Genomic DNA, 24923 nt, shown 5'->3' with positions numbered 1-24923 from the left:
AACATAAGACGGGATGTGCTTCTGCAGCTCGATTCTTAATTGCCGCACCCCGTTAAGAACTGGGAATTTATGTGCACTAGACCAGCGTTCGGCAATATTGCTTATGATTTTACCGTAAGGACAAAGCACTGCGTTTATCTGTTCACTGGTTATTTCAAATGGAAGTTCAAAAATTCGAACAGTCCGTATTCCTAGGCCGGCATGCGAAACAACAACTTCTCCCACATTTCCATCGCTATGTTTAAACGTTAGGATACCACCACAAGATGCAACAATTTTCTCGCACATGTCGGATCTCGCTAATTTAACGAAAACGGTGCTACTGACAATCGAAAGATGTCCTGGCGACTGACAGAGACGTAGGCAAAGTTTAAAGTTGCTATTTCCATTACATCACGTTAATCAGAAAAACGGTAATTTACATCTGCAGCGGAACAAAATTCCGTTCCGCCCAGCGTGTGGCTCGAACCCACGACCCTAGGATTGAGTGTCTGACGCTCTACCGACTGAGCTAGCCGGCTACCTCGTTGAATACCTGCCGGATAGCACGTCACACAGTACTCGTTTGGGTTGGGTGGTCCCATACAGAATCTCTCCATGCTGCCTAATGTTTTCCTAACGTCACACTCGTCACGTACTTCACTTTTATGTCATAATCATTTCTGAGAGGTAAAGAAATTGCATGACAGCATGCAGAGCTAGTGGCGTCAAAAATAACACACATACTTTATGTGACTCGAAAGCCGAACGAGTTACTTTCCGTCGTTGTTTTAGATGGGCAAGTGCCAGTCAAAACTCGCGGTGTCGGCACTCTGCCGACCATTTCGCTAGTTAACACCGGTCTTGTTGTGTGTGTTTCAAGCTCAAGAGCATTTCCAAGCAAAAAATGGTCAACAGCAAAATTCAGACGGTTTCGTACTGCTCAATTGCTACATTAAAACGGTATGTTTCTTTTTCAGAACTGGAAAAACACGACCGTGACAACATTCGAACCTGTAATCTTCAGATCCGAAGTACGACGCCCTATCCAGACGGTTTCGTACTGCTCAATTGCTACATTAAAACGGTATGTTTCTTTTTCAGAACTGGAAAAACACGAGCGTGACAGGATTCGAACCTGTAATCTTCAGATACGCAGTCCGACGCCTTAGCCATTAGGCCACACGGTTTCTGACGACCAAGTATAACTTGTATACGAATCATCTCGAAACGCTCACACTACTGAGGATTTGTGTTTTCGTTCTACACAGCTGCTACCCCTTGCTCTTTCCCATCCATTCGTTACATTTAACCTCTTACGAGACCGACCAAATATAGACTGGGAAACAAGACCACAAACTTTGTGCATTCGGAATCGAAGGCAGGGCGTCCCTCGCCGCATTTGCTACGATGGCCATTTGCTACTTCTGCAGAAGCGGCGGCGGCGACAACCGACGACCGACGACGACGACGACGACGACGACCGCGAGAGGCTCTGAGATATGTGAGAAATACATCTATAAAATGTAATTCAGACTGCCTCGTCCCACCTTATGTTGTACCGCTTTGGCAAATGCTTTATCTGCGCCATTCGCCTTAATCACATCTGAGAGTAATTCTTCATAAAACGCCTGTCGCTAACTGTTATTCATCACATATACTGTTTGCTATACGGCCACGGTGCGCAACTGATTTCCAAAATTCGTCTTCCTCCTGTGACGATGGAACCCACGACCCCTGGTTTACTAGACCAGTGCTCTACCACTTTTTTTTTTTTTTTTAGTACTGGGTGAGAGCCAGGTATCCTAGCCACTTTTTTTTTATTGACCCCTGGTTTACAAGACCAGTGCTCTCCCCGTTTTTTCTTTTTTTTCCATTATTTTGTGTCGTTTTCGTCTGCCATTGTTTAAAAGTTAGGGGTGACAATCAGATTCAGGCCTACGGAAACAAAGCGGGCAGGGGTCGAAACTCGTGGCCTGGCCACGATGATTCCACCGTCCTGTTTCCGAATGGCACCTGTACAACGGCGTCGTACTTACCCCTACTGTCCCGGTTCTTGGTCTTACGTTTGTTTCTCTTGTTCGCCCTAAAGGTCCACGGAAACTTCAGTCCAGGTGTAGAGAAGAATTTTACATAAAGGCGGCAAAACCAGCTACAGTATAAAAGAAATCGGCTAACACAGGCGACCTTAGCCAACACCCTCCCTTTCAAATGTCAGGCTAAGCATATTTGCAAAATCTTTACGGAGTCCTGGCAAGCGCAATCGGTTCCAGTAAGCAGTAACGATGTACTGCCGAAACGTTAGGTGTTCATGCTCTTCATGACAACTATTGACAAAATGTACGAAGTGTCCAAACAACCACATAACGGTATTGAGCTTCGTTCGCGGATAAAAGGAAGATTCGGGCCGTACGATGATGTCAATGGTATAAGCGGTTTCAGCAGTCCTAGTGACAAAAGCCAGTTGTTTCCTGAGCCAAAGCCAATTAGCAAGGTGCCCACTGCAGGTGAATCGATGCTCAAGTGTGTCCAGGAGACCACACCGAGTGCAGTTGTCCGTGTCGGAAAGACCAATACGGTGCAGTCGTACGTTGGTGGGGACCAAACAATTAACTACCCTATACCACGTGGACGCCACAGCCATAGAGTGGATCGGCAGACTAACATTCTTCCAGACGTTCCTCCAGGACACTGATGGAGACGCCAGTTCGATTGGATTGGGACCAGCCAGCCCCTCACAACGGGCAATCAAGCTCTTGGTCGTTGGCACCGGTCGTCGCAAGAAGACGTCACCGACGTAACTAACCGCAATATAAAATTCCCGGACGTGTTTCAACTTAAAATTGAGGCGACCGACGTCGACAGGTGGAGCAAGGCTCTTCGGACGCAGAACAGTAAAAAGTCTGGATGTAATTGAAGTCACTTCTTGCGTAACAATTAGAGTCGTACGGTGGACGTACAAGGCAGATGCCTTGCGAGTAATGTCAGTGAGGCCCAAGCCTCCGGAGATACGCGGTTTCGTCATAACCTCGTAACGCAACTTGAATAGATGACCCTTCCATATAAACCTGCTAGATAATTGGCGCAACCTTTTCGCCACCATAATGGGAAGTGAGAACAGCTGAGCAACATAATAGGCTTTACATAACACGTATGTGTCTAAAATTCTGACTTCTTGCAAAATGGTAGCAGAGCGCTGCTCATGGACCATCAGAGCCCCCTGTATCTTCTCGGTGACAGATTTCCAATTAAGAGCCGCCATTTTTATAGGACACCGATCAACGGTAATCCCCAATGACGTATGGCGATCGACAAAAGTGTCCCAAGGGACACCAGCATCGCGCAACTCTCGAATATCAAGGAACTTACATTTACCCTTATTGAGACGCGCTCCAGAGACACAACAGTATGCATCAACTGCCCCTTTCAACAATGTGATATCATCACGTTGACGGAGGAGAACAACGACATCGTCCGCGTACGCCTTAACAGTGAGCTTCCCACCAGAGAGGGTCATACCCTGAAACTTGAAAGCAAGAGTCCGAAGCAGCGGTTCCAGGGACAATATGAATAGAGACATAGTGAGCGGACTACCCTGAGGTACCCCTCGGCGGATAGCAATGGGCGGCGTCAGCTGCCCATTGACTGACACCCGAGCAGTTATTCCCCTATACAAATTGCCAAGAACACCACGTGATGAAGCGTTAAAACCTATTGTATCTAAAACACGATCTAAAAACACATGACTGACGTGATCAAAAGCCTTATAAAAATCGAGGAAAGCAAAGGCACAATGAACATTTGTAACCGCCGCAACCGAGACAACATCCCGATATTCGGCTACTGGGGTCAGAATAGATCTACCAGGAAAACAACATTGATGTGCACCAATCACACCCCGAAGCAGAGAAGACAATCGACTATTGAACGCTCTAGCAGCTGTCTTGTAATCAAAGTTCAGCAATGTGAGCGGACGAAGATTGGCAGCAGATAAACGACCAGTGGGCTTCGGAATTAAAACAATTTTCCCTACTTTAAAATCGGCTGGCACATCCATCCCCCTGACAATGTAATTTAAAATCTGAGTGAAAGTGCCACCCAAAAGAGGCCAAAAACGGAGATAAAATTCTTTAGGCAGGCCGTCTGGACCCGGCGATTTACCGGACGGAGAGCAAGCAATAAAATCAAAAACATCATCTACCTGGAACTCCCGGAGAAAGTCGCCGTTCGCGTCAGGCGAGATCGTCGCAGGAAGATCCTCAAGGACATCATCAGAAAGTGACGCACCAGAATCATCGGCAGAATAGAGACTAGCGTAATACTGATGAAGAGCACGAGTCATTTCCTCCTGTGCAATAAGCTGTTGTCCATCATCCACCATAAGAGAAGAGATGAAGGAGCGACGACGTCGAGTCTGATGCCGCAGCAGGTGGTACAAAGAAGTCAGTTCACCTTCAACAAGAGAGTGAGTTTTCGACTTTACTCGCAGACCATCCAACTGTCGTCGTTTGAGGGTCAAGAGCTTGGCTTTAATACGACGAACATCATGGATCCGCAGAGGAGAAGGACCCGCCGCGTCATACAGTTCACGCAGGACAGAGTAGTAAAATTCATACGTGTTCTTAAAATCACGCGCCCTTGCGGCACAGTAAAAAATCAAAGACTGACGAATCTTGGGCTTGGCAAACGCAGTCCACCAAACGAGCAAGGAGGGGTAACGCGGGACAGAGCGAAGACATCGCTCCCACACGGCACTTACAACTTCATCAATGGCGCTGTCGGCAAGGTGGGAAACATTTAACATCCACTGGGAACGATAAAGTTTTGCAGGTTGGTGACTAAGATTTACAGTTGCAGTAAAAGCACAATGGTCAGAAAAACTAGTAGGAATAACATCGACAGAAAGAATGTTATCACATAAAAAATCAGAGAAGTAGAATGTGTCGAGTCTACTGCATGAGGACGCGGTAAATACGTAAATTTCACCAGGGTTGGATATTTGTGTTCCCAAACATCACGCAGGTGCATCGTACGAACCAAGTCATGTAAATCACGGCAATAATTAAAATTGGGGGACTGGTCTTCAGGGCGTAAAACACAATTAAAATCGCCTCCGAGCAGGAGACTACGAGGACTCTTGCGCAAAAGATAAATAAGCTCTTCCTTATAAAAGCGCGATCGAGCCACAGTGCGACCCGAACCAGAGGGGGCATACAAAACAACTAGGCAGATATCAAAAAGACGACAACCAATCCCACGGCCAGAGTCAAGGAATTCAATGTCAGTAACAGGAATACCTTCTCGAAAGAAAAGAGCAGTTCCTGTTGAATTTTCCGGTGCGACATTAAAAACAGTTTGAAATCCAGGTAGAGAGAGATCAGAAAACAATACTTCCTGCAAAAATACCACGTCCGCACAGGAGTCGTAGAGAAACTGCCGCAAAGAGGCAATGCGAACATCGGACTCAATACGGTTAACATTTAAGGTAATAAAGGTGTATGCTTGAACCATGGAGAGAAAAGCGGGAGAAGAAACCACCTACACCGACGCATCAACAGCACAGTCCATATCAGGGGAGACGGAGGCATCCGAGGGAGGGGGACTGCTACCCCCTTCCGCGGATCCCTTACGTTTCGGTTTTTTACGAACAGCATTGACGTTCGGCTGAACGCGCAACTTGCGTCGGCTGACGGGCAAGGAAGCGGCAGCCGCCGGTGACGTAGGAGGGTCAAGTTCTGTATCCGACACCACCCGCGCCGGTCCACAGTCAGGGTCCGGCGTCGCGGGGGAAACATCCGACGAAACGGACTGGTCTACACCAATACTAGCTTCCGGCAAACATGGACTACACGGAGGCGAAACGTGAGCAGGAAGCTCCGAAGCTGCTAAGTTGGAAGGAAGCGGAGCAGCTCCGCTGGCAGAGGTGTGGGGCAGCGAAGCAGGAAGTTGTTGCGACTCAACTTGTTGTGACAACGAAATCGGTTCGGAAGGCGGCGCCAACAGGCCCGACCGACGAGCCGACTCGAGAGAAGCCGCGTCGGAAGCCGGAGGGGCGTCAGCAGCCGCTACTGGAACAGCTACTTCAGGGGAACAGGGAGCATCTACACTACTCTGTGGCTCGGAGTATGTCGGTCTCTCGGAGTGGGGCATCTCGGGGAGATCCTCATCCGTACTATTTCCATCTTGTGCGCGACGCCGTTTATTATTCAAAAGCGGCACACCCACCTGAAGAACAGACGGAACAACATCAGATTTGGCACGCAAAGGAGGAAATTCTGTGTCAGGGGCGTGCAAAACCTGCGGCTGGGTGCTTCTACCACTGGACTGTTCGACACCAAGAGCAGTACCACCTGCAACGAGGTCAGCGACCGTTAACTTGCGACGCTGTTCGAGAGAATTTTTTAACACAAAAAACCTCCGCGGACAGTTGGTACGCACGTGGCCACTCTAATTACACAAAAAACAGGTGCCAACCTGACCACTATATGTTACATGGACACGATATCCAACGATCTGCAGGTGCGAGGGAATATTCTGCTTCACGTGCATTTCGACGGAACGAATGCCACTGTAACACTGCAGGCGATGTTGGCTGGATCAGCGTTCAAGGCGAATACTCTTAACATCACCATACGTGAGTAAACCCTCCCTAAGATACACATTATCAACCTCCGGCGGAAGGTTGTAAACACGAACACTGGTGTACGTAATGGAAGCATTTGAAAGCAGTACGGTACTGACAGAACCATCCCGATGCCGAAAGAGAACCTGATGACCAAATTTGGAAATAATTTTATCAACCTGAAGGGGGTCCAATAAATTTAACAAAGAAAACATAGAGTTCTGTATCAAAATAAGCAGTGTGCACCTGATCGGAATGAATGAAAAAGGTATCTACTAACCAATCATGAATCTCAAGGCAACTAGGTTCCACATGGCGGGTGGACTTGTCAAAAGCAAAATTAACTGTAGCCTGACGAGGAATAACCTGAGACGACATATTCAAAAACTACGCGGTATAAACCGCTACACAAAAAAACACTGAAATACACACAGAAAGTAACACAAGGAACGAAACAAAGACGGAGAAAAACTCACAAAAGGTACAACACTACACATAACCAAACGATATCCCACTATACGTAACGCTACGGCGGAGCGGAAGACTAGGCACGTCCACACTGCACGGCGTCTGAAGCGGAACTGTCACTGAGCTAAAGAGGAGCGGCCTAGCGGTACTCTTGCGTACTTCGTCCTTACGGTCGTCTGGATCATCAGACTTCAGCTGACAACACTTCATATTACCTACTAATATTTGTAGCTATGGCGACCCATTACTGCTTGGCTACACATCTGACACGTAACCGATGTGCTCTCCAAACAACAACACTTGCATTTCAGAACATGTCTTTCACACATGTCTACAAAATCACCTTCACCTTCAAATACAGTTTCCTTGCGACTGACAGAGACGTAGGCAAAGTTTAAAGTTGCTATTTCCATTACATCACGTTAATCAGAAAAACGGTAATTTACATCTGCAGCGGAACAAATTCCCGTTTGTCCCAGCGTGGGGCTCGAACCCACAACCCTGAGATTAAGAGTCTCATGCTCTACCGACTGAGCTATCCGGGCTGCCTCGGTGAATACATGCCGGGTAGAACGTCACACAGTACTCGTTTTGGTTGGGTGGTCCCATACAGAATCTCTCCATGCTGCCTAATGTTTTTCTAACGTCACACACGTCACGTACTTCTCTTTATTTCATAATCATTTCTGAGAGGTAAAGAAATTGCATGACAACCTGCAGAGCTAGTGGCGTCAAAATTAACACACATACTTGATGTGACTCAAAAGGCGAACGAGTTACTTTCCGACGTTGTTTTTGATGTGCAAGTGCCAGTGAAAACTCGCGGTGACGGCACTCTGATAACCATTTCGCTAGTTAACACCGGTCTTGTTGTGTGTGTTTCAAGCTCAAGAGCATCTCCAAGCAGAAAATGGTCAACAGCAACATTCAGACGATTTCGTACTGCTCAATTGCTACATTAAAACGGTATGTTTCTTTTTCAGAACTGGAAAAACACGAGCGTGACAGGATTCGAACCTGTAATCTTCAGATACGCAGTCCGACGCCTTAGCCATTAGGCCACACGGTTTCTGACGACCAAGTATAACTTGTATACGAATCATCTCGAAACGCTCACACTACTGAGGATTTGTGTTTTCGTTCTACACAGCCACTGCCCCTTGCTCTTTCCCACCCATTCGTTACATTCAACCTCTTACGTGTCCGACCTAATGTAGTCTGGGAAACAAGACCACACACTTTGTGCATTCGGAATCGAAGGCAGGGCGTCCTCCGCCGCATGTGCTACGATGGCCATTTGCTACTTCTGCAGAAGCGGCGACAACGACGACGACCGCGAGCGGCTCTGACGTATGTGAGAAATACATATATTATATGTAATTCAGACTGCGTCGTCCCACCTTATGCTGTACCTTTTATTTTCTTTATTGTTATTTTAAACCTATACATAGGTAGGCCAGCAGCGGCGTAACTAAGCCGCTCTTCGTCCACAGACATGAACATAGTACAAGCAGTAATAGGGACACAGAGACATGGAAGTTAAAAAACAATAGGCAAAACAGAGTAAAATAACAGAAGCCGTTCACTGTGGAGCAGTCAAGTTAAAAGTGATTCACAATGCACATAACGGAGAGATACAAAGTAGCACACGTGAACGATGGAGCACGGAACAAGGGACACGGATGCACTAGCAGGACGGCAAGACACATAAGCACTGCGGTGACAATCTCTGGCAGTCGGTGATGTACTTGTCACACGAGTAAGGCCGGGGACCTGCCAGAGGGAAGGGGCGAGGGTAGGAGGGAATGAGGGAGGGGTTGATGCCAATGGGGAGAGGATGGGAGAGGGAGGGGTGGTGTGCCGAAGCCCAGGGAGAGGTGGAGGGGAGGGAAGGAGGGAGGGAGAGAAGGGAGAGAGGTTGCCCACAGGATAAGGAGAGGAGAGGGAAGGCAAGGCTCAAAGTTGGTAGGAGGGGTAGATGGAGAGGAGGAGGGCATCATCTGGGAGGGGGAGTTGGCGGAAGCCACCTTGGGAGAGGGTGTGGAGAGTGTGAAGATGGAGAGCAGGTGGGATACAGGAGTACAGGTGCGGCAGCGGGTTGGGGTGGGAGAGGATGGGAGAGACAAGCGGGTGGGGAGGATCAAGCTTGCGGGAGGTGTAGAGGATCCGTATCCGTTCGAGGAAGAGGAGGAGGTGTGGGAAGGGGATGAGGTCATAGAGGATCCGCGTGGGGGAAGGAAGGCGGATGCGATAGGCGTGGCGGAGTGCATGGCGTTCAAGGATTTGAAGGGATTGGTAAAAGGTAGGAGGGGCGGAGATCGAGGCGGGATGGGCATAACAAAGGATAGGACGGATGAGGGATTTATAGGTGTGGAGTACGGTGGACGGGTCCAGACCCCATGTGCGGCCAGAGAGGAGCTTGAGGAGGCGGAGTCGGGAGCGTGCCTTGGCTTGGATTGTCCGGAGATGAGGGGTCCAGGAGAGGCGACGATCAAGGGTGACGCCAAGGTACTTGAGGGTGGGGGTGAGGTTAATAGGACGGCCATAAATGGTAAGATAGAAATCAAGGAGATGGAAGGAAGGGGTGGTTTTGCCTACGATGATTGCCTGGGTCTTGGAAGGATTGACCTTGAGCAACCACTGGTTACACCAAGAGGTGAACCGGTTAAGATGGGATTGGAGAAGGTGCTGGGAGCGTTGCAGGGTGGGGGCGAGGGCTAGGAAGGCGGTGTCATCGGCGTACTGGAGAAGGTGTAGGGGGGTGCATTCGGAGGCATGTCCGCCATATAAAGAATGTAAAGAAGAGGGGAAAGGACGGAGGCTTGGGGCACACCGGCAGAGGGGTAGAAGGTGTAGGAAACCGTGTTGTGGATGGTGACATAGGAAGGACGGTGGGAAATGAAGGAGGCGACCAGACAGACGTAGTTTATAGGAAGGGCAAAAGTTTGGAGCTTGAAGAGGAGACCAGAATGCCATACACGGTCATAAGCGTGTTCAAGGTCGAGGGAGAGGAAGATGGCAGAGTGACGGGAGTTGAGTTGTTCTGAGAGGAGGTGAGTGAGGTGAAGGAGAAGGTCATCGGCAGAGAACGATGGCCGAAAGCCACATTGGGTGGAGGGAAGGAAGCGGTGCTGGTGGAGGGGCTGGTGGATGCGGCAGGTAAGAATGGATTCCAGGACCTTGCTGAAGACCGAGGTAAGGCTTATAGGACGGTAGGAGGAGACAGCGGAAGGTGGTTTATCAGTTTTGAGGAACATTAGGATCCGGGAGGTTTTCCACAGGTCGGGGTAGAAGCCGGTGGACAAGACCACAGTGTACAGTCTGGCCAGGGTGGAGAGGAAGGAGGCGGGAGCTTCACGGACGTGACGGTAAGTAACACGGTCGTGACCAGGAGCGGTGTTGCGTTTGGTGCGGAGTATAGCTAGGATGTCTTGAGTAGTGATAGGGGTATTGAGTTCGGTGTGTGTAATATTGTCCAAGTATTGGAAGCCAGGAGCGTGTGGAGGTTCAGAGGTGTCAGTTCGATCGCGGACATCGGGGAAGAGGGAATAATCGAACTGGGGATCGTCAGGGACGGTAAAGATATCCGTGAGGTAGGAGGCAAAATGGTTGGCCTTACTAAGGTTGTCAGGAAAGGGACGGTCATTATGGAGGATAGTAAGGGGGGGAGGTTTAGATCCGGTAATGCGGCAGAAGGCAGACCAGTACTTGGACGAGTTAAGAGGTAAGGTAGCATTAAGACGGGTGCATGTCTGTCGCCAGTCCCGGCGTTTCTTAGCCGCGAGCAAGTTCCGGATGTGTCTCTGGAGTTGCCGGTGGCGTCGTAGTGTGTCCCGGTCACGCGTGTGAAGGAGGGCACGGTAAAGACGACGGGATTCTCGAAATAGGAGAACGGCCTGTGGGGGTAAAGTGGGACGGTGCGGGTGAATAGCGACGGTAGGGGTGTGGGCCCCCACGGCCTCAGACAAGGTCTGCTGGAGAAAGGACGCGGCATGGGTGATGTCATCAGGTTGGTGGTAGGTGAGGGGGTGGCTATCGACTCGGGCCATAAGGGTATCCCGGTAGGCATTCCAGTCGTCACGGGAGTAATCATTGACATACTTGCTGCGTGGGTCAAGGCAAGGGTCGGGATCGGGGCGACGACAGTCAGATATGGTAAGGAGGACAGGGAGATGGTCACTGCCAATAGGATCAAGGACGTCCACCACTATGCGGCCAAGGAGTTTGGGGGAGGCCAGGACAACATCGGGAGTGGTATTGGATTCAGGGCGGGTGTGTTGGGGAAGAGGAAGGACATCTCTTTGGAGGGTGGCGAGGAACCGATGCCACCACCATAGCTGGGCAGCGGAGCGACTATGGATGTTAAGGTCGGCGGCAATCACGTAGGAGGAGAAGGTACGGTCGATGTGAGAAAGGAAGTCGAAAGGAATAGGGGCAGTGGAGCGGACATAAATGGTGGCACAGGTAATGGTGAGGCCGGGGAAGTAGAGGCTGAGGATCAGATGTTCTGTGGGATCAGGAAGGAGGGGTTGGAGCCGAACAGGGATCTGGCGGTGGTGGCCAATGGCGACTCCACCACGCGCTATCGGGAGGGGATTGTCGGAGCGATGAAGGAGGTAGGGGGAGGTGTGGACGGTGATGTGGGGCTGGAGAAAGGTTTCGTTCAGGAGGAAGGCATCCACGCAGTGGGTCGTGAGGGTATGCAGAAGGAGGTTCTTGTTGACAGGAAGGGAGCGGATGTTATTGAACAAGATACGGTGCTGTCGCGCTATGATGGGAATTTAGATGAGGGTGTCAAGACGGGAGAAGGTGAAGTGGGCCTGGTTATGGGAGTAGGTGGCATAGGTATTGAGATGGAACACGGAGCGTGTGGCGAGGGATATCTGCTGGAGGGTGTGGGGGCGCTGAAAAGGATGGACGTTTTGGAGGACAATGGTGACAAAGTGGATGATGTCCTCAGAGGTGGGGGGGGGGCGAAGGGAGTTACCAGGGGGGGTAGGGTCATCCAGAGGGCAGACAGGAACGGTGAGTTCAGGAGTGGAAGGGGCTGGTCGAGCCTTGCATTTCTGGGAGTATGTGGGGTGAGGGAGGTTACAGGTGTTGCAGGATGGAGGAGACTGAAGTTTGGGGCACTGCCGGAGGAAGTGCGCTTGCTTGCAGTGCGGGCAGACAGGGGCCTCGCGGCACTCAGATGTTAGGTGTGCATTATAGCGCAGGCACGTCTGGCATCGGATGGACTGGGGAGGGGAGCGGGAAGGGTCGACCTTGTAGCGGCGGTTGAAGAGGAGGGCACCCTCCTTAAGGAGAAGGTCGATTGAAGGAGCGTGCTCAGAAAAAACCCGCATAAAGCAGGTGGGGCCAGCAGGGTTGTGGATCCGGCGAACGGCACGAACATCGAGGTAGGGATGCGCCTTAAGCTCTGCCAACACCTCCTCCTCCGCGATCGTCGGACTAAGCCGAGTGATCACGGCGGTGAGGGTTGGCAGGCGTCGCGGGGGTTGGGGTTGACGGGAGGAGGAAGGGGAAGGAGCAGAAGCGAGAGAGGCATTGGGGCCGAAGCAGGTAATGGAGATGCGGGATAGGATGTCGGTGTGGAGGGTGGGGCTATAGGAGGTGATAAGGACGGAGTCCCTACGGGGGGTGAGAAGGGAGATAGGGGCGCCAGGAAAGTGTTGGCAGAGGAGCAAGGTGAGGTTGCGGGCCTCCAGGAGAGAGGGATCCGCATGGGAAAGGAGGTAACTGTAGGAGGGGGTGGTAGAGGAAACAGTAGAAGGGGCGGGCGGGGAGTCTTCCATGGCATCTTTGGGGGGAGGAGGGGGAAGGGGCTGCGATTTCTTGGGAGTGGAGTGGGCAGGGGTGCCACTTGGACGTTTTACAGGATGGGAAGAGGGGCGGGGTACTGGAGCAACCGGGAGATGGTGGGGGGAGACAGGTACCGGCAGTGGAGCTGGGGCCGGTGCTGCAGATGATGCAGGTGCGGGCGCAGGTGCTGGTGCTGGTGCTGGTGCTGCTGAAGGTGCGGCAGGGGTGGTGGCTCTCCGAGCCACAACCCTGGCGGGGGCTGCATGAGCGGATGAAGTGGCGTGGGGGAGTGGAGGGAAGGGGTCAAGTGAGGTGGTTGGGGGAGAAGGAGTGACAAAGGGAGCTGGGGAGGGAAGGGTGAGGAGGGGTGGGATGTAGGGGGCGGGGGGTGTTTGAGCACACCAAGTTATGGTGGTGGTAGCTGCTGAGGGGGAGGTGTAAGTTATGGCTGTGATAGAGGCGGTGGTGGTAGGGGTGGTCATGGTGAAATGAAACAACTGAACGGGATGAGGGAAAAGAAACACTAAGGATGACAGACAACGAAGACGAAGATGAAGACGAACACTACACTACACTGCACAAGTCCAGGAAGGCGAAGGCGGCGGCGGCGGCTGCTGCTGCGACGGCGGGGAGCGGGGTCCGGGGCCCCGCCCTGCTGCTGCGGCGGCGGAGGAGGACGGGCTCGGCGGCGGGCTGGCGGAGGCGGTGGCGATGACGACGAACGGGGCAAACTGCGTCAGCCGGCGACGAGAACGGCGAGCAGGAAGGGCTGCACCGGCGACAGGAGTCGCGCTGCGGGGGCGGCGGCTGCTGCTGCTGCTGCTGCTGCTGCTGACACTGGTGCCTGCGCTGCCGAAACTGCTGCTGCTAAATCTATCGCTTCGACGATTGCGGAAATCAATCCTCGAAGTGCGCAACTCTCTCTAGTTCCGATGAAGAAATATGCTGTACCGCTTTGGCAAAGGCTTTATCTGCGCAATTCGCCTTAATCACATCTGAGAGTAATTGTTAATAAAAGGCCTGTCGCTAATTGTTCGTCATCACAGACACTGTTTGCTATACGGCCACGACGCGCAACTGATTTCCAAAATTCGACGTCCTCCTTTGAGGATGGAACTCACGACCCTTGGTTTACTAGACCAGTGCACTACCACTGAGCTAAAGAAGCGCGGCCAAGCGGTACTTTAGCGTACTTCGTCCTTACGGTCGTCTGGATCATCAGACTTCAGCTGACAACACTTCATATTACCGACTAATATTTGCAGCTATGGCGACCCATTACTGCTTTTCTACACATCTGACACATAACCGATGTGCTCTCCAAACAACAACACTTGCATTTCAGAACATGTCTTTCACACATGTCTACAAAATCACCTTCACCTTCAAATACAGTTTCCTTGCGACTGACAGAGACGTAGGCAAAGTTTAAAGTTGCTATTTCCATTAAATCACGTTAATCAAAAAACGGTAATTTACATCTGCAGCGGAACAAAATTCCGTTCCGCCCAGCGTGGGGCTCGAACCCACGACCCTGAGATTAAGAGTCTCATGCTCTACCGACTGAGCTAGCCGGGCTGCCTCGGTGAATGCCTGGCGGGTAGCACGTCACACAGTACTCGTTTGGGTTGGGTGGTCCCATACAGAATCTCTCCATGCTGCCTAATGTTTTCCTAACGTTACACTCGTCACGTACTTCACTTTTATTTCATAATCATTTCTGAGAGGTAAAGGAATTGCACGACAACCTGCAGAGCTAGTTTCGTCAAAATTAACACTCATACTTGATGTGACTCTAAAGGCGAACGAGTTACTCTCCGACGTTGTTTTAGATGTGCAAGTGCCAGTGAAAACCCGCGGTGACGGCACTCTGCCGACCATTTCGCTAGTTAACACCGGTCTTGTTGTGTGTGTTTCAAGCTCAAGAGCATCTCCAAGCAGAAAATGGTAAACAGCAACATTCAGACGGTTTCGTACTGCTCAATTGCTACATTAAAACGGTATGTTTCTTTTTCAGAACTGGAAAAACACGAGCGTGACAACATTCGAACCTGTAATCTTCGGATCCGAAGTCCGACGCCTTATCCATTTTTTTTTATTATCAGATTGACTTGGTATATTTCACGAGAATTCAGAAAACCATAGTCAAATCATCATTTAATATTAGCTGCAAAATGAAAATCAACAAATTAGTTGAAACACAAATGAAACATTTCTTCTGAAGGGGAAGACCAACCCGTCATCCCACTCGTATGAATTTTGGGTGTATATATATACATGCAAAAGAGAAAAAAAAATTACGAAAAAATAGAACAAGGGAGGGGACTCAAGCTCAGTGAAGAAACAGGAATCACAGGGGAACTTATCCAACACCTTGACGGTTAAACACAAGAAAAAGCATATTCGCAAAAAGCGTTCGGTATTGTGGTAACCGCTGCCATTTCCAATGCGCAGTTGACAAATAATGGTGAAAAACGCGGGGATCTGGGTCATTACCGCCTTCAATGACGTAGTGGACATAGTAACCCATGAGCCAGACAATCGTGTTCGTTTTCGTCTGAGGAAAATAAGAGATGTCCGGATGTAAGAAGATGTCGTCTGGGAATGCGGTTTCAGGCCCTCTAGTAAGAAAAGCTAATTGACGGCGGACCCAGAGCCAATGATCCCGTCCGCAAGCAACTAGCCTGTGAAGTAAGGTGTCAGTTTGATGACATTCCTCACACTGATCAGTCGGACGAAGGCCAATACGAAAAAGACGATCACCAGTAGGTATCAGACGGTAAATGACCTTATACCACGTTGAAACAATCTCCATCGGCAAAATGGGAAGACTAAGATGAGACCAGACCGTTTTCCATGACGTTGACGGGGAAGCAAGTTCAACAGAAGAAGGGAAACATGCTGTACCCAAACGGATTTGTAGCATGTTGGTAGTAATATGCGTCATAGAAAGTATATCAGCACCCAGAATACCGACAAGTACAAAGTATTCACGAATGTGCCGCAATTTAGGATTAATCCGTCCAACATCAACAGGAGGGGTCAGACTGGCCGGCCGGAGGCGGGAAAGTAAACGAGAGGTGACTGAATGCGGAGCCCGCGTACAGGTTAAAACATTGCGGCGGGCAAATAAGATGGACGTCTTCACTTTGATATCTGAAAGACCCAATCCTCCAAGCTTCCGAGGCCTGGCCACAACTTCATACCGGACACGGAAGACATGGCGGCGCCACAGAAATCGACTAGACAGCTGTTTCAGCCTGCGGGCCATCATCGCGGGAAGCGGGAAGACCTGCGCAACGTAGTATATTTTACTGAAGACATAGGTCTCTAAAACCCGTGCCTTGTGAATGAGGCTAAGGGAACGGCGGTCATGTTCAAGGATCGCCCCGTGAACACGACTCGTAACCTCACGCCAATTTAGTGCCGCCATTTTGATCGGATTACGATCCACTATGATCCCCAAGGTCTTATGGCGATCGACAACCGTCGCCCAAGGAATGACGACATGATCAAAGCCTCTCAACGGCAGGAACGTGCATTTGCGATCATTAATGCGAGCACCAGCAAGACCACAAAATGAATCCAAGGTATCCTTAAGCCGCGGTATGTCCTCGGCATGTCGTACTAAAACCATGACGTCATCGGCGTATGCACGGACTGCAAAAATTTCCCCCAATATATTCCAGCCACGTAATTGCATGGTGAGATGGCGAAGTAAGGTCTCTAAGGATAGAACAAAAAGTGACATGGATAAGGGGCTTCCCTGGGGTAACCCCCGTCTGATCGATATCCGGGGGGGTAGGGTGACCGTTCACAATCACCGAGACACTGATACCGGTAAAAAGATTAGTTAAGACTTGTCGAGCATCATTATTAAAGCCGACAGCGGTGAGCACTCTCGATAAAAAATCATGGCTGACGCGATCCAACGCTTTTTGGAAATCAAGAAAAAGCAAAGCCCCTGGGATATTAGCGGCAGCCGCCACCGAGATTACATCGCGACATTCGAGAACGGAAGTCAGTATCGTGCGTCCAGGCACACAGCTTTGGTGGGCGGCAATAATGGTATCGAGCAGCTTAGAGAGACGGATATTAATTGCTCGAGCGACAAGTTTATAATCAAAGTTAAGGAGAGTAATGGGACGGAGGGAATCAATTGCAGGTCGACCTGTGGATTTCGGGAGGAGGACCATTCTGCCTTCCTGAAAAGGAGCAGGAAGTGAGACTCCCCGCATCACTTCATTTACCATTGACGTTAAGGTGTCACCAATGAGCGGCCAAAATTGAACATAGAACTCCTTAGGAATACCATCTAATCCAGGCGACTTGCGGGACTGCGATCCTGCAACAACATCATATATGTCATCCTTCTGAAAGGGACGCAGAAAGGCGTCGTTTAATTGAGGAGTGACGACGCGAGGCAGCAAGGAGGTAAAGTCGTCAAGAGAGGTTTCCGCCGGGACATGAGTATCGTACAGATCAGTAAAATAGGTGTAAACGAAGTCAGAAATGTCACGGTGAGAGGTGAAAACGCGGCCGTCAGCGGTTGTGAGGGAGGCAAGGCACCCACGTTTCTGGCGCAACCGTAAACGGACTAGATGGTAGAGTGACGTCAGTTCCTCTTGTAGAAGGGAACGTGGTTGAGACCTCGTCCGCAGGCCCTCCATTTGAATGCGTTTGAGCTGCAGCAATTTGGCTTTGATGCGCTGTATATCAGTAACCCGTAGGGGAGCATGCGTAGCACTATCGTACAGTTGACGTAAGACAGAATAGTAAAATTCTTGCGTTCGTCGATCTTCTGCCACCTTCGCAGCCCCAAAACGCATGAGAGCCCTACGGATGTGTGGTTTTGCATACAGTGTCCACCATGACACGATAGACGGGTACCGGTCCATAGTACGAGAACAACGAGTCCAAATGTCCTCCAGGACGATACCAAGGGAGGTATCTTGCAAATACGCGATATTGAGCATCCAAGGAGGACGAAACAATTTTACCGGTTGTCGCTCGTAATTAAACGTAACGGCTACAGCGCAATGATCAGTGAAACAGGCTGGTATCACATCAACAGCCAGAAGTTGCCCACACAAGGAATCGGAAAGGTAAAAGCGCTCGAGGCGACTGCTAGACGTGGGAGTAAAGTAGGTATGTCGCACAAGTGTAGGATAGCGAGAAACCCACACGTCATGCAGGTGCAAGGAGCGCACAAGGTCGTCGAGTTCTTTACTGAAATTAAAATTAGGAGACTGATCTACCGGCCGTAGAACACAATTGAAGTCCCCACCTAAAATTATCTTTGTCGGGGATTTACGAAGCAGGTAAATGACTTCTTCTTTATAGAAACTCGAACGTGCGGTAGTACAACCCGAACCAGAAGGGGCATAAAGAAGGAGTAAACTGAGATCATAAAACGTGCACCCGATCCCCCTTCCACTGTCGAGTACTTCGAAATTCATCAACGGAATGCCTTCTCTATAAAACAAGGCAGTGCCCGTAGAAAGTTCGGAAGCGACATTAAAAAACGTCGAGAACCCAGGAATGGAAAACTGGTCGAATAGGACTTCCTGTAAAAAAAACAACATCTGCCCCAGACTGATAGACAAACTGTCGCAAAGCGGCGAGCAGAAGCTCAGAACATATTCTGTTAATATTCAGAGTAAGAAATGTATATGCTTGCATGGAACTTCAACCCAGAAAGAAGAACAAAGATCGGTAGAGAGCCGTCAGCTGACGGAGCAACATACAAGTAATCATACCAGAAACAAGCGCTGAACCACAGAGAGAAAAACTACTAAACAGAACCCTCATCTTCCCACTGCTTTTTCTTCGGCCGTGACGCGGCTCTCTGTGGCTGTTTACGGATTCGACTGCGGCTCCGCGGTGCCGACGCTGCAGCGTTCGGCTGCGTGGGAGCACCATGTAGACATTCCGTGTCAGATTGCGGAAGAGAGGCCTCTACATCCCACTCGTTCGCAGACATGGGTTCACGGTGGGACAGTTGGTGAATAACAACGGGATCCACTGGCTCTGGAGAATCAATCAGTTGTTTGATGGGAGGAGGCTGTGACCCAGAGGGGGCGACAGAAATTCCAGAAGGGGGATACGAAACAGAGTCAATAGGAGAAGTGTCAGAGAGAACCGGAGAAGACACGTGGCAACCAGAAGCAGGTTCCGTCACGGGCGTCTCCGAAGAGGCTGCCGCGGCAGCAGGAACAACGTCAGATAAGGTGTCAGGGAGCTTCTGCAAAGGCGTGATAGCACCTGTGGCGTCCTCATCCACGATTTCCGACTGAGAAACAGAGTCCTTTACCGGAGGCCCATCGGAAGGGCGAGCCAATAAGGAAGATTCATCAGCCGCATCATCCTGTGTTCGCCGACGCTTGTTGTGAGAAATCAGCGCGGGCACATCGGAATTAAGGGCAGCAACATCCCTACTCAAGGACAACGGGGGAAAATCACGGCCGTTGTCGGGCAACGGATCACTGCGTCCCTCAGTAACAATGAGCGATTCAGTCCGAGATCCTTGCGTGAGAAGATAAGCTAAAGTCAATTTTTTACGCTGTTCGTATGTAGGTTTTAATACCACCACACGCAGCGGACAATTAGTACGGAAATGACCAGTTTCATTACAATAATAACATGTTCCTTCCTGGCCACTGTACGTGATATGGACCCTATAACCACATACCTGTAGGTGAGAAGGAATAGGTTTTTTGACCACCATTTCCACCGACCGAATACCACTATATACCTGTAAGCGGTGCTGAGCAGACCAGCGTTCTTTTCGAATATGGCGTACGTCCCCATAAGGAAGCAAAACGGACTTCAGAAAACAGTCGTCAACCTCGGGCGGAAGGTTAAATACCCGAACATTCGTATATATCACTTCTGCATTTGCCAAGAGAACCATACTAGTGGAACCATCACGGTGCGTAAAGGGTACCTGAGAACCATGACGAGAAAGTAGCCTATCAACCTGGAGCGGGTCAAGAAACTTAACAAAAAACACATATAATTCGCTGTCGAAATATGCGGTATGCACCTGATCAGTAGTGACCTTAACTGTATCGACTAACCAGTCATGTATCTCCAAAGAACCGGGCTGGACGTGACGCGTGGATTTGTCAAAGGTAAAGCTGACTGTACCTGTACGCGGAACTTTCGTGGGAACCATGGTGGACATCACGGCGAGAGACGACGCCGCGACAGGAAGGGCCGCACGAACACCAAACACCAGCCGACAACCAGCGATGCGACGCGCACGGAGACCAACACGGCACTAAACTGACAGGAGGAAAACACGCTGCGCTACGGTAGAGGCGGAACTAAGAGCACAACCTAGTCGCCCGACGCGCGAAGCGAGAATGAAATTCGTCTTCCTCCTTTGAGGATGGAACTTACGACCCCTGGTTTACTACACCAGTGCTCTACCACTGAGCTAAAGAGGCGCGGCCTATCCATTAGGCCACACGGTCACTGACGACCAAGTGCAACTTGTATACGACTCATCTCGAAACGCTCACACCCCTGATGATTTGTGTTTTCGTTCTACACAGTCGCTGCCCCTTGCTCTTTCCCACCCATTCGTTACATTCAACCTCTTACGAGACCGATCAAATATAGACTGAGAAACAAGACCACACACTTTGTGAATTCGGAATCGAAGGCAGGGTGTCCCTTGCCGCATTTGCTACGATGGCCATTTGCTACTTCTGCAGAAGCGGCGACGACGACGACGACGACGGCGACCGCTTGAGGCTCTGAGATATGTGAGAAATACATCTATAAAATGTAATTCAGACTGCCTCGTCCCACCTTATGCTGTACCGCTTTGGCAAAGGCGCCATCCGACTTAATCACATCTGAGAGTAATTCTTAATAAAAGGCCTGTCGCTAATTGTTCGTCATCACAGATACTGTTTGCTATACGGCCACGACGCGCAACTGATTTCCAAAAGTCGACTACCTCCTTTGAGGATGGAACTCACGACCCTTGGTTTACTAGACCAGTGCTCTACCACTGAGCTAAAGACTTGCGGCCTAGCGGTACATTTGCGTACTTCGTTCTTATGGTCGTCTGGATCATCAGACTTCAGCTGACAACACTTCATATTACCGACTAATATTTGCAGCTATGGCGACCCATTACTGCTTGGCTACACATCTGACACGTAACCGATGTGCTCTCCAAACAACAACACTTTCATTTCAGAACATGTCTTTCACACATGTCTACAAAATCACCTTCACCTTCAAATACAGTTTCCTTGCGACTGACAGAGACGTAGGCAAAGTTTAAAGTTGCTATATCCATTAAATCACGTTAATCAAAAAACGGTAATTTACATCTGCAGCGGAACAAAATTCCGTTCCGCCCAGCGTGGGACTCGCACCCACGACCCTGAGATTAAGAGTCTCATGCTCTACCGACTGAGCTAGCCGGGCTGCCTCGGTGAGTGCCTGGCGGGTAGCACGTCACACAGTACTCGTTTCGGGTGGGTGGTCCCATACAGAATCTCTCCATGCTGCCTAATGTTTTCATAACGCCCATTCGTCACGTACTTCACTTTTATTTCATAATCATTTCTGAGAGGTAAAGGAATTGCACGACAACCTGCAGAGCTAGTGGCGTAAAAATTAACACTCATACTCGATGTGCCTCAAAAGGTGAAAGAGTTACTTTCCGACGTTGTTTTAGATGTGCAAGTGCCAGTGAAAACTCGCGGTGACGGCACTCTGCCGACCATTTCGCTAGTTAACACCGGTCTTGTTGTGTGTGTTTGAAGCTCAAGAGCATCTCCAAGCAGAAAATGGTCAACAGCAAAATTCAGACGGTTTCGTACTGCTCAATTGCTACATTAGAACGGTATGTTTCTTTTTCAGAGCTGGAAAAACACGAGCGTGACAACATTCGAACCTGTAATCTTCAGATCCAAAGTCCGACGCCTGATCCATTAGGCCACACGGTCACTGACGACCAAGTGCAACTTGTACACGACTCATCTCGAAACGCTCACACCCCTGATGATTTGTGTTTTCGTTCTACACAGCCGCTGCCCGTTGCTCTTTCCCACCCATTCGTTACATTCAACCTCTTACGAGACCGACCAAATATAGTCTGGGAAACAAGACCACACACTTTGTGCATTCGGAATCGAAGGCAGGGCGTCCCTCGCCGCATTTGCTACGATGGCCATTTGCTACTTCTGCAGAAGCAGCGACGACGACGACGACGACGACGACGACCGCTTGAGGCTCTGAGATATGTGAGAAATACATCTATAAAATGTAATTCAGACTGCCTCGTCCCACCTTATGCTGTACCGCTTTGGCAAAGGCGCCATTCGCCTTAATCACATCTGAGAGTAATTCTTAATAAAAGGCCTGTCGCTAATTGTTCGTCATCACAGATACTGTTTGCTATACGGCCACGACGCGCAACTGATTTCCAAAAGTCGACTACCTCCTTTGAGGATGGAACTCACGACCCTTGGTTTACTAGACCAGTGCTCTACCACTGAGCTAAAGACTTGCGGCCTAGCGGTACATTTGCGTACTTCGTTCTTATGGTCGTCTGGATCATCAGACTTCAGCTGACAACACTTCATATTACCGACTAATATTTGCAGCTATGGCGACCCATTACTGCTTGGCTACACATCTGACACGTAACCGATGTGCTCTCCAAACAACAACACTTTCATTTCAGAACATGTCTTTCACACATGTCTACAAAATCACCTTCACCTTCAAATACAGTTTCCTTGCGACTGACAGAGACGTAGGCAAAGTTTAAAGTTGCTATATCCATTAAATCACGTTAATCAAAAAACGGTAATTTACATCTGCAGCGGAACAAAATTCCGTTCCGCCCAGCGTGGGACTCGCACCCACGACCCTGAGATTAAGAGTCTCATGCTCTACCGACTGAGCTAGCCGGGCTGCCTCGGTGAGTACCTGGCGGGTAGCACGTCACACAGTACTCGTTTCGGTTGGGTGGTCCCATACAGAATCTCTCCATGCTGCCTAATGTTTTCATAACGCCCATTCGTCACGTACTTCACTTTTATTTCATAATCATTTCTGAGAGGTAAAGGAATTGCACGACAACCTGCAGAGCTAGTGGCGTAAAAATTAACACTCATACTCGATGTGCCTCAAAAGGTGAAAGAGTTACTTTCCGACGTTGTTTTAGATGTGCAAGTGCCAGTGAAAACTCGCGGTGACGGCACTCTGCCGACCATTTCGCTAGTTAACACCGGTCTTGTTGTGTGTGTTTGAAGCTCAAGAGGATCTCCAAGCAGAAAATGGTCAACAGCAAAATTCAGACGGTTTCGTACTGCTCAATTGCTACATTAGAACGGTATGTTTCTTTTTCAGAGCTGGAAAAACACGAGCGTGACAACATTCGAACCTGTAATCTTCAGATCCAAAGTCCGACGCCTGATCCATTAGGCCACACGGTCACTGACGACCAAGTGCAACTTGTACACGACTCATCTCGAAACGCTCACACCCCTGATGACTTGTGTTTTCGTTCTACACAGCCGCTGCCCGTTGCTCTTTCCCACCCATTCGTTACATTCAACCTCTTACGAGACCGACCAAATATAGTCTGGGAAACAAGACCACACACTTTGTGCATTCGGAATCGAAGGCAGGGCGTCCCTCGCCGCATTTGCTACGATGGCCATTTGCTACTTCTGCAGAAGCAGCGACGACGACGACGACGACGACGACGACCGCGAGAGGCTCTGAGATATGTGAGAAATACATCTATAAAATGTAATTCAGACTGCCTCGTCCCACCTTATGCTGTACCGCTTTTTCTTTTTTTTTTCTTTATTGTTATTTGAAACCTATACATAGGTAGGCCAGCAGCGGTGTAACTAAGCCGCTCTTCGTCCACAGACATGAACATAGTACAAGCAGTAATAGACACACAGAGACATCGAGGTTAAAAAACGGTAGACACAACAGAGTAAAATAACAGAAGTTGTTCACTGTGGAGCAGTCAAGTTAAAAGTGATTCACACAGCACATAACGGAGAGATACAAAGTAGCACAAGTGAACGATGGATCACGGAACAAGAGACACGGATGCACTAGCGGGACGACAAAACACATAAGCACTGCGGTGACAATCTCTGGCGGTTGGTGATGTACTTGTCACACGAGTAAGCCGGGGGACCTGCCAGAGGGAAGGGGCGAGGGTAGGAGGGAATGGGGGAGGGGTTGATGCCAATGGGGAGAGAATGGGAGAGGGAGGGGTGGTGTGCGGAATCCCAGGGAGAGGGGGAGGTGAGGTAAGGAGGGAGGGAGATAAGGGAGAGAGGGTGCCCACAGGATAAGGAGAGGAGAGGGAAGGCAAGGCTCAAAGTTGGTTGGAGGGGTAGATGGAGGGGAGGAGGGTATCATCCGGGAGGGGGAGTTGGCGGAAGCCACCTTGGGAGAGGGTGTGGAGAGTGTGAAGATGGAGAGCAGGTGGGATACAGGAGTACAGGCGCGGCAGCGGGTTGGGGTGGGAGAGGATGGGAGAGACAAGCGGGTGGGGAGGATCAAGCTTGCGGGAGGTGTAGAGGATCCGTATCCGTTCGAGGAAGAGGAGGAGGTGTGGGAAGGGGATGAGGTCATAGAGGATCCGCGTGGGGGAAGGGAGGCGGATGCGATAGGCGAGGCGGAGTGCATGGCGTTCAAGGATTTGAAGGGATTGGTAAAAGGTAGGAGGGGCGGAGATCCAGGCGGGATGGGCATAACAAAGGATAGGACGGATGAGGGATTTATAGGTGTGGAGTACGGTGGACGGGTCCAGACCCCATGTGCGGCCAGAGAGGAGCTTGAGGAGGCGGAGTCGGGAGTGTGCCTTGGCTTGGATTGTCCGGAGATGAGGGGTCCAGGAGAGGCGACGATCAAGGGTGACGCCAAGGTACTTGAGGGTGGGGGTGAGGTTAATAGGACGGCCATAAATAGTAAGATAGAAATGAAGGAGACGAAAGGAAGGGGTTGTTTTGCCTACGATGATTGCCTGGGTCTTGGAAGGATTGACCTT

At 50.1% G+C, this 24923-nt stretch overlaps 1 protein-coding gene and 4 non-coding genes across 5 annotated transcripts; all 5 read right to left on the bottom strand.

Annotated features, from left to right (window-relative positions):
- Positions 1–5517: 5517 nt before the first annotated feature.
- On the bottom strand, positions 5518–6129 carry LOC126278311 (testis-specific gene A8 protein-like). The gene has a single exon (XM_049978325.1). The coding sequence runs from the start codon at positions 6127–6129 to the stop codon at positions 5518–5520; it is 612 nt and encodes a 203-aa protein (XP_049834282.1).
- A 1411-nt stretch (positions 6130–7540) lies between these two features.
- Trnak-cuu (transfer RNA lysine (anticodon CUU)) lies at positions 7541–7614 on the bottom strand. Its single transcript has one exon. It is a non-coding gene; the product is annotated as a tRNA-Lys (tRNA).
- Positions 7615–14376: 6762 nt separating this feature from the next.
- Trnak-cuu (transfer RNA lysine (anticodon CUU)) lies at positions 14377–14449 on the bottom strand. Its single transcript has one exon. It is a non-coding gene; the product is annotated as a tRNA-Lys (tRNA).
- A 6797-nt stretch (positions 14450–21246) lies between these two features.
- On the bottom strand, positions 21247–21319 carry Trnak-cuu (transfer RNA lysine (anticodon CUU)). Its single transcript has one exon. It is a non-coding gene; the product is annotated as a tRNA-Lys (tRNA).
- A 1424-nt stretch (positions 21320–22743) lies between these two features.
- On the bottom strand, positions 22744–22816 carry Trnak-cuu (transfer RNA lysine (anticodon CUU)). The gene has a single exon. It is a non-coding gene; the product is annotated as a tRNA-Lys (tRNA).
- Between the last annotated feature and the right edge of the window lie 2107 nt (positions 22817–24923).

The sequence above is a fragment of the Schistocerca gregaria genome, chromosome 6 (assembly GCF_023897955.1).
Source record: "Schistocerca gregaria isolate iqSchGreg1 chromosome 6, iqSchGreg1.2, whole genome shotgun sequence".
Taxonomy (NCBI): Eukaryota; Metazoa; Arthropoda; class Insecta; order Orthoptera; family Acrididae; genus Schistocerca; species Schistocerca gregaria.
Note: the sequence above shows the minus strand (reverse complement) of the source record. Positions and strands in the feature narration are given on the sequence as shown.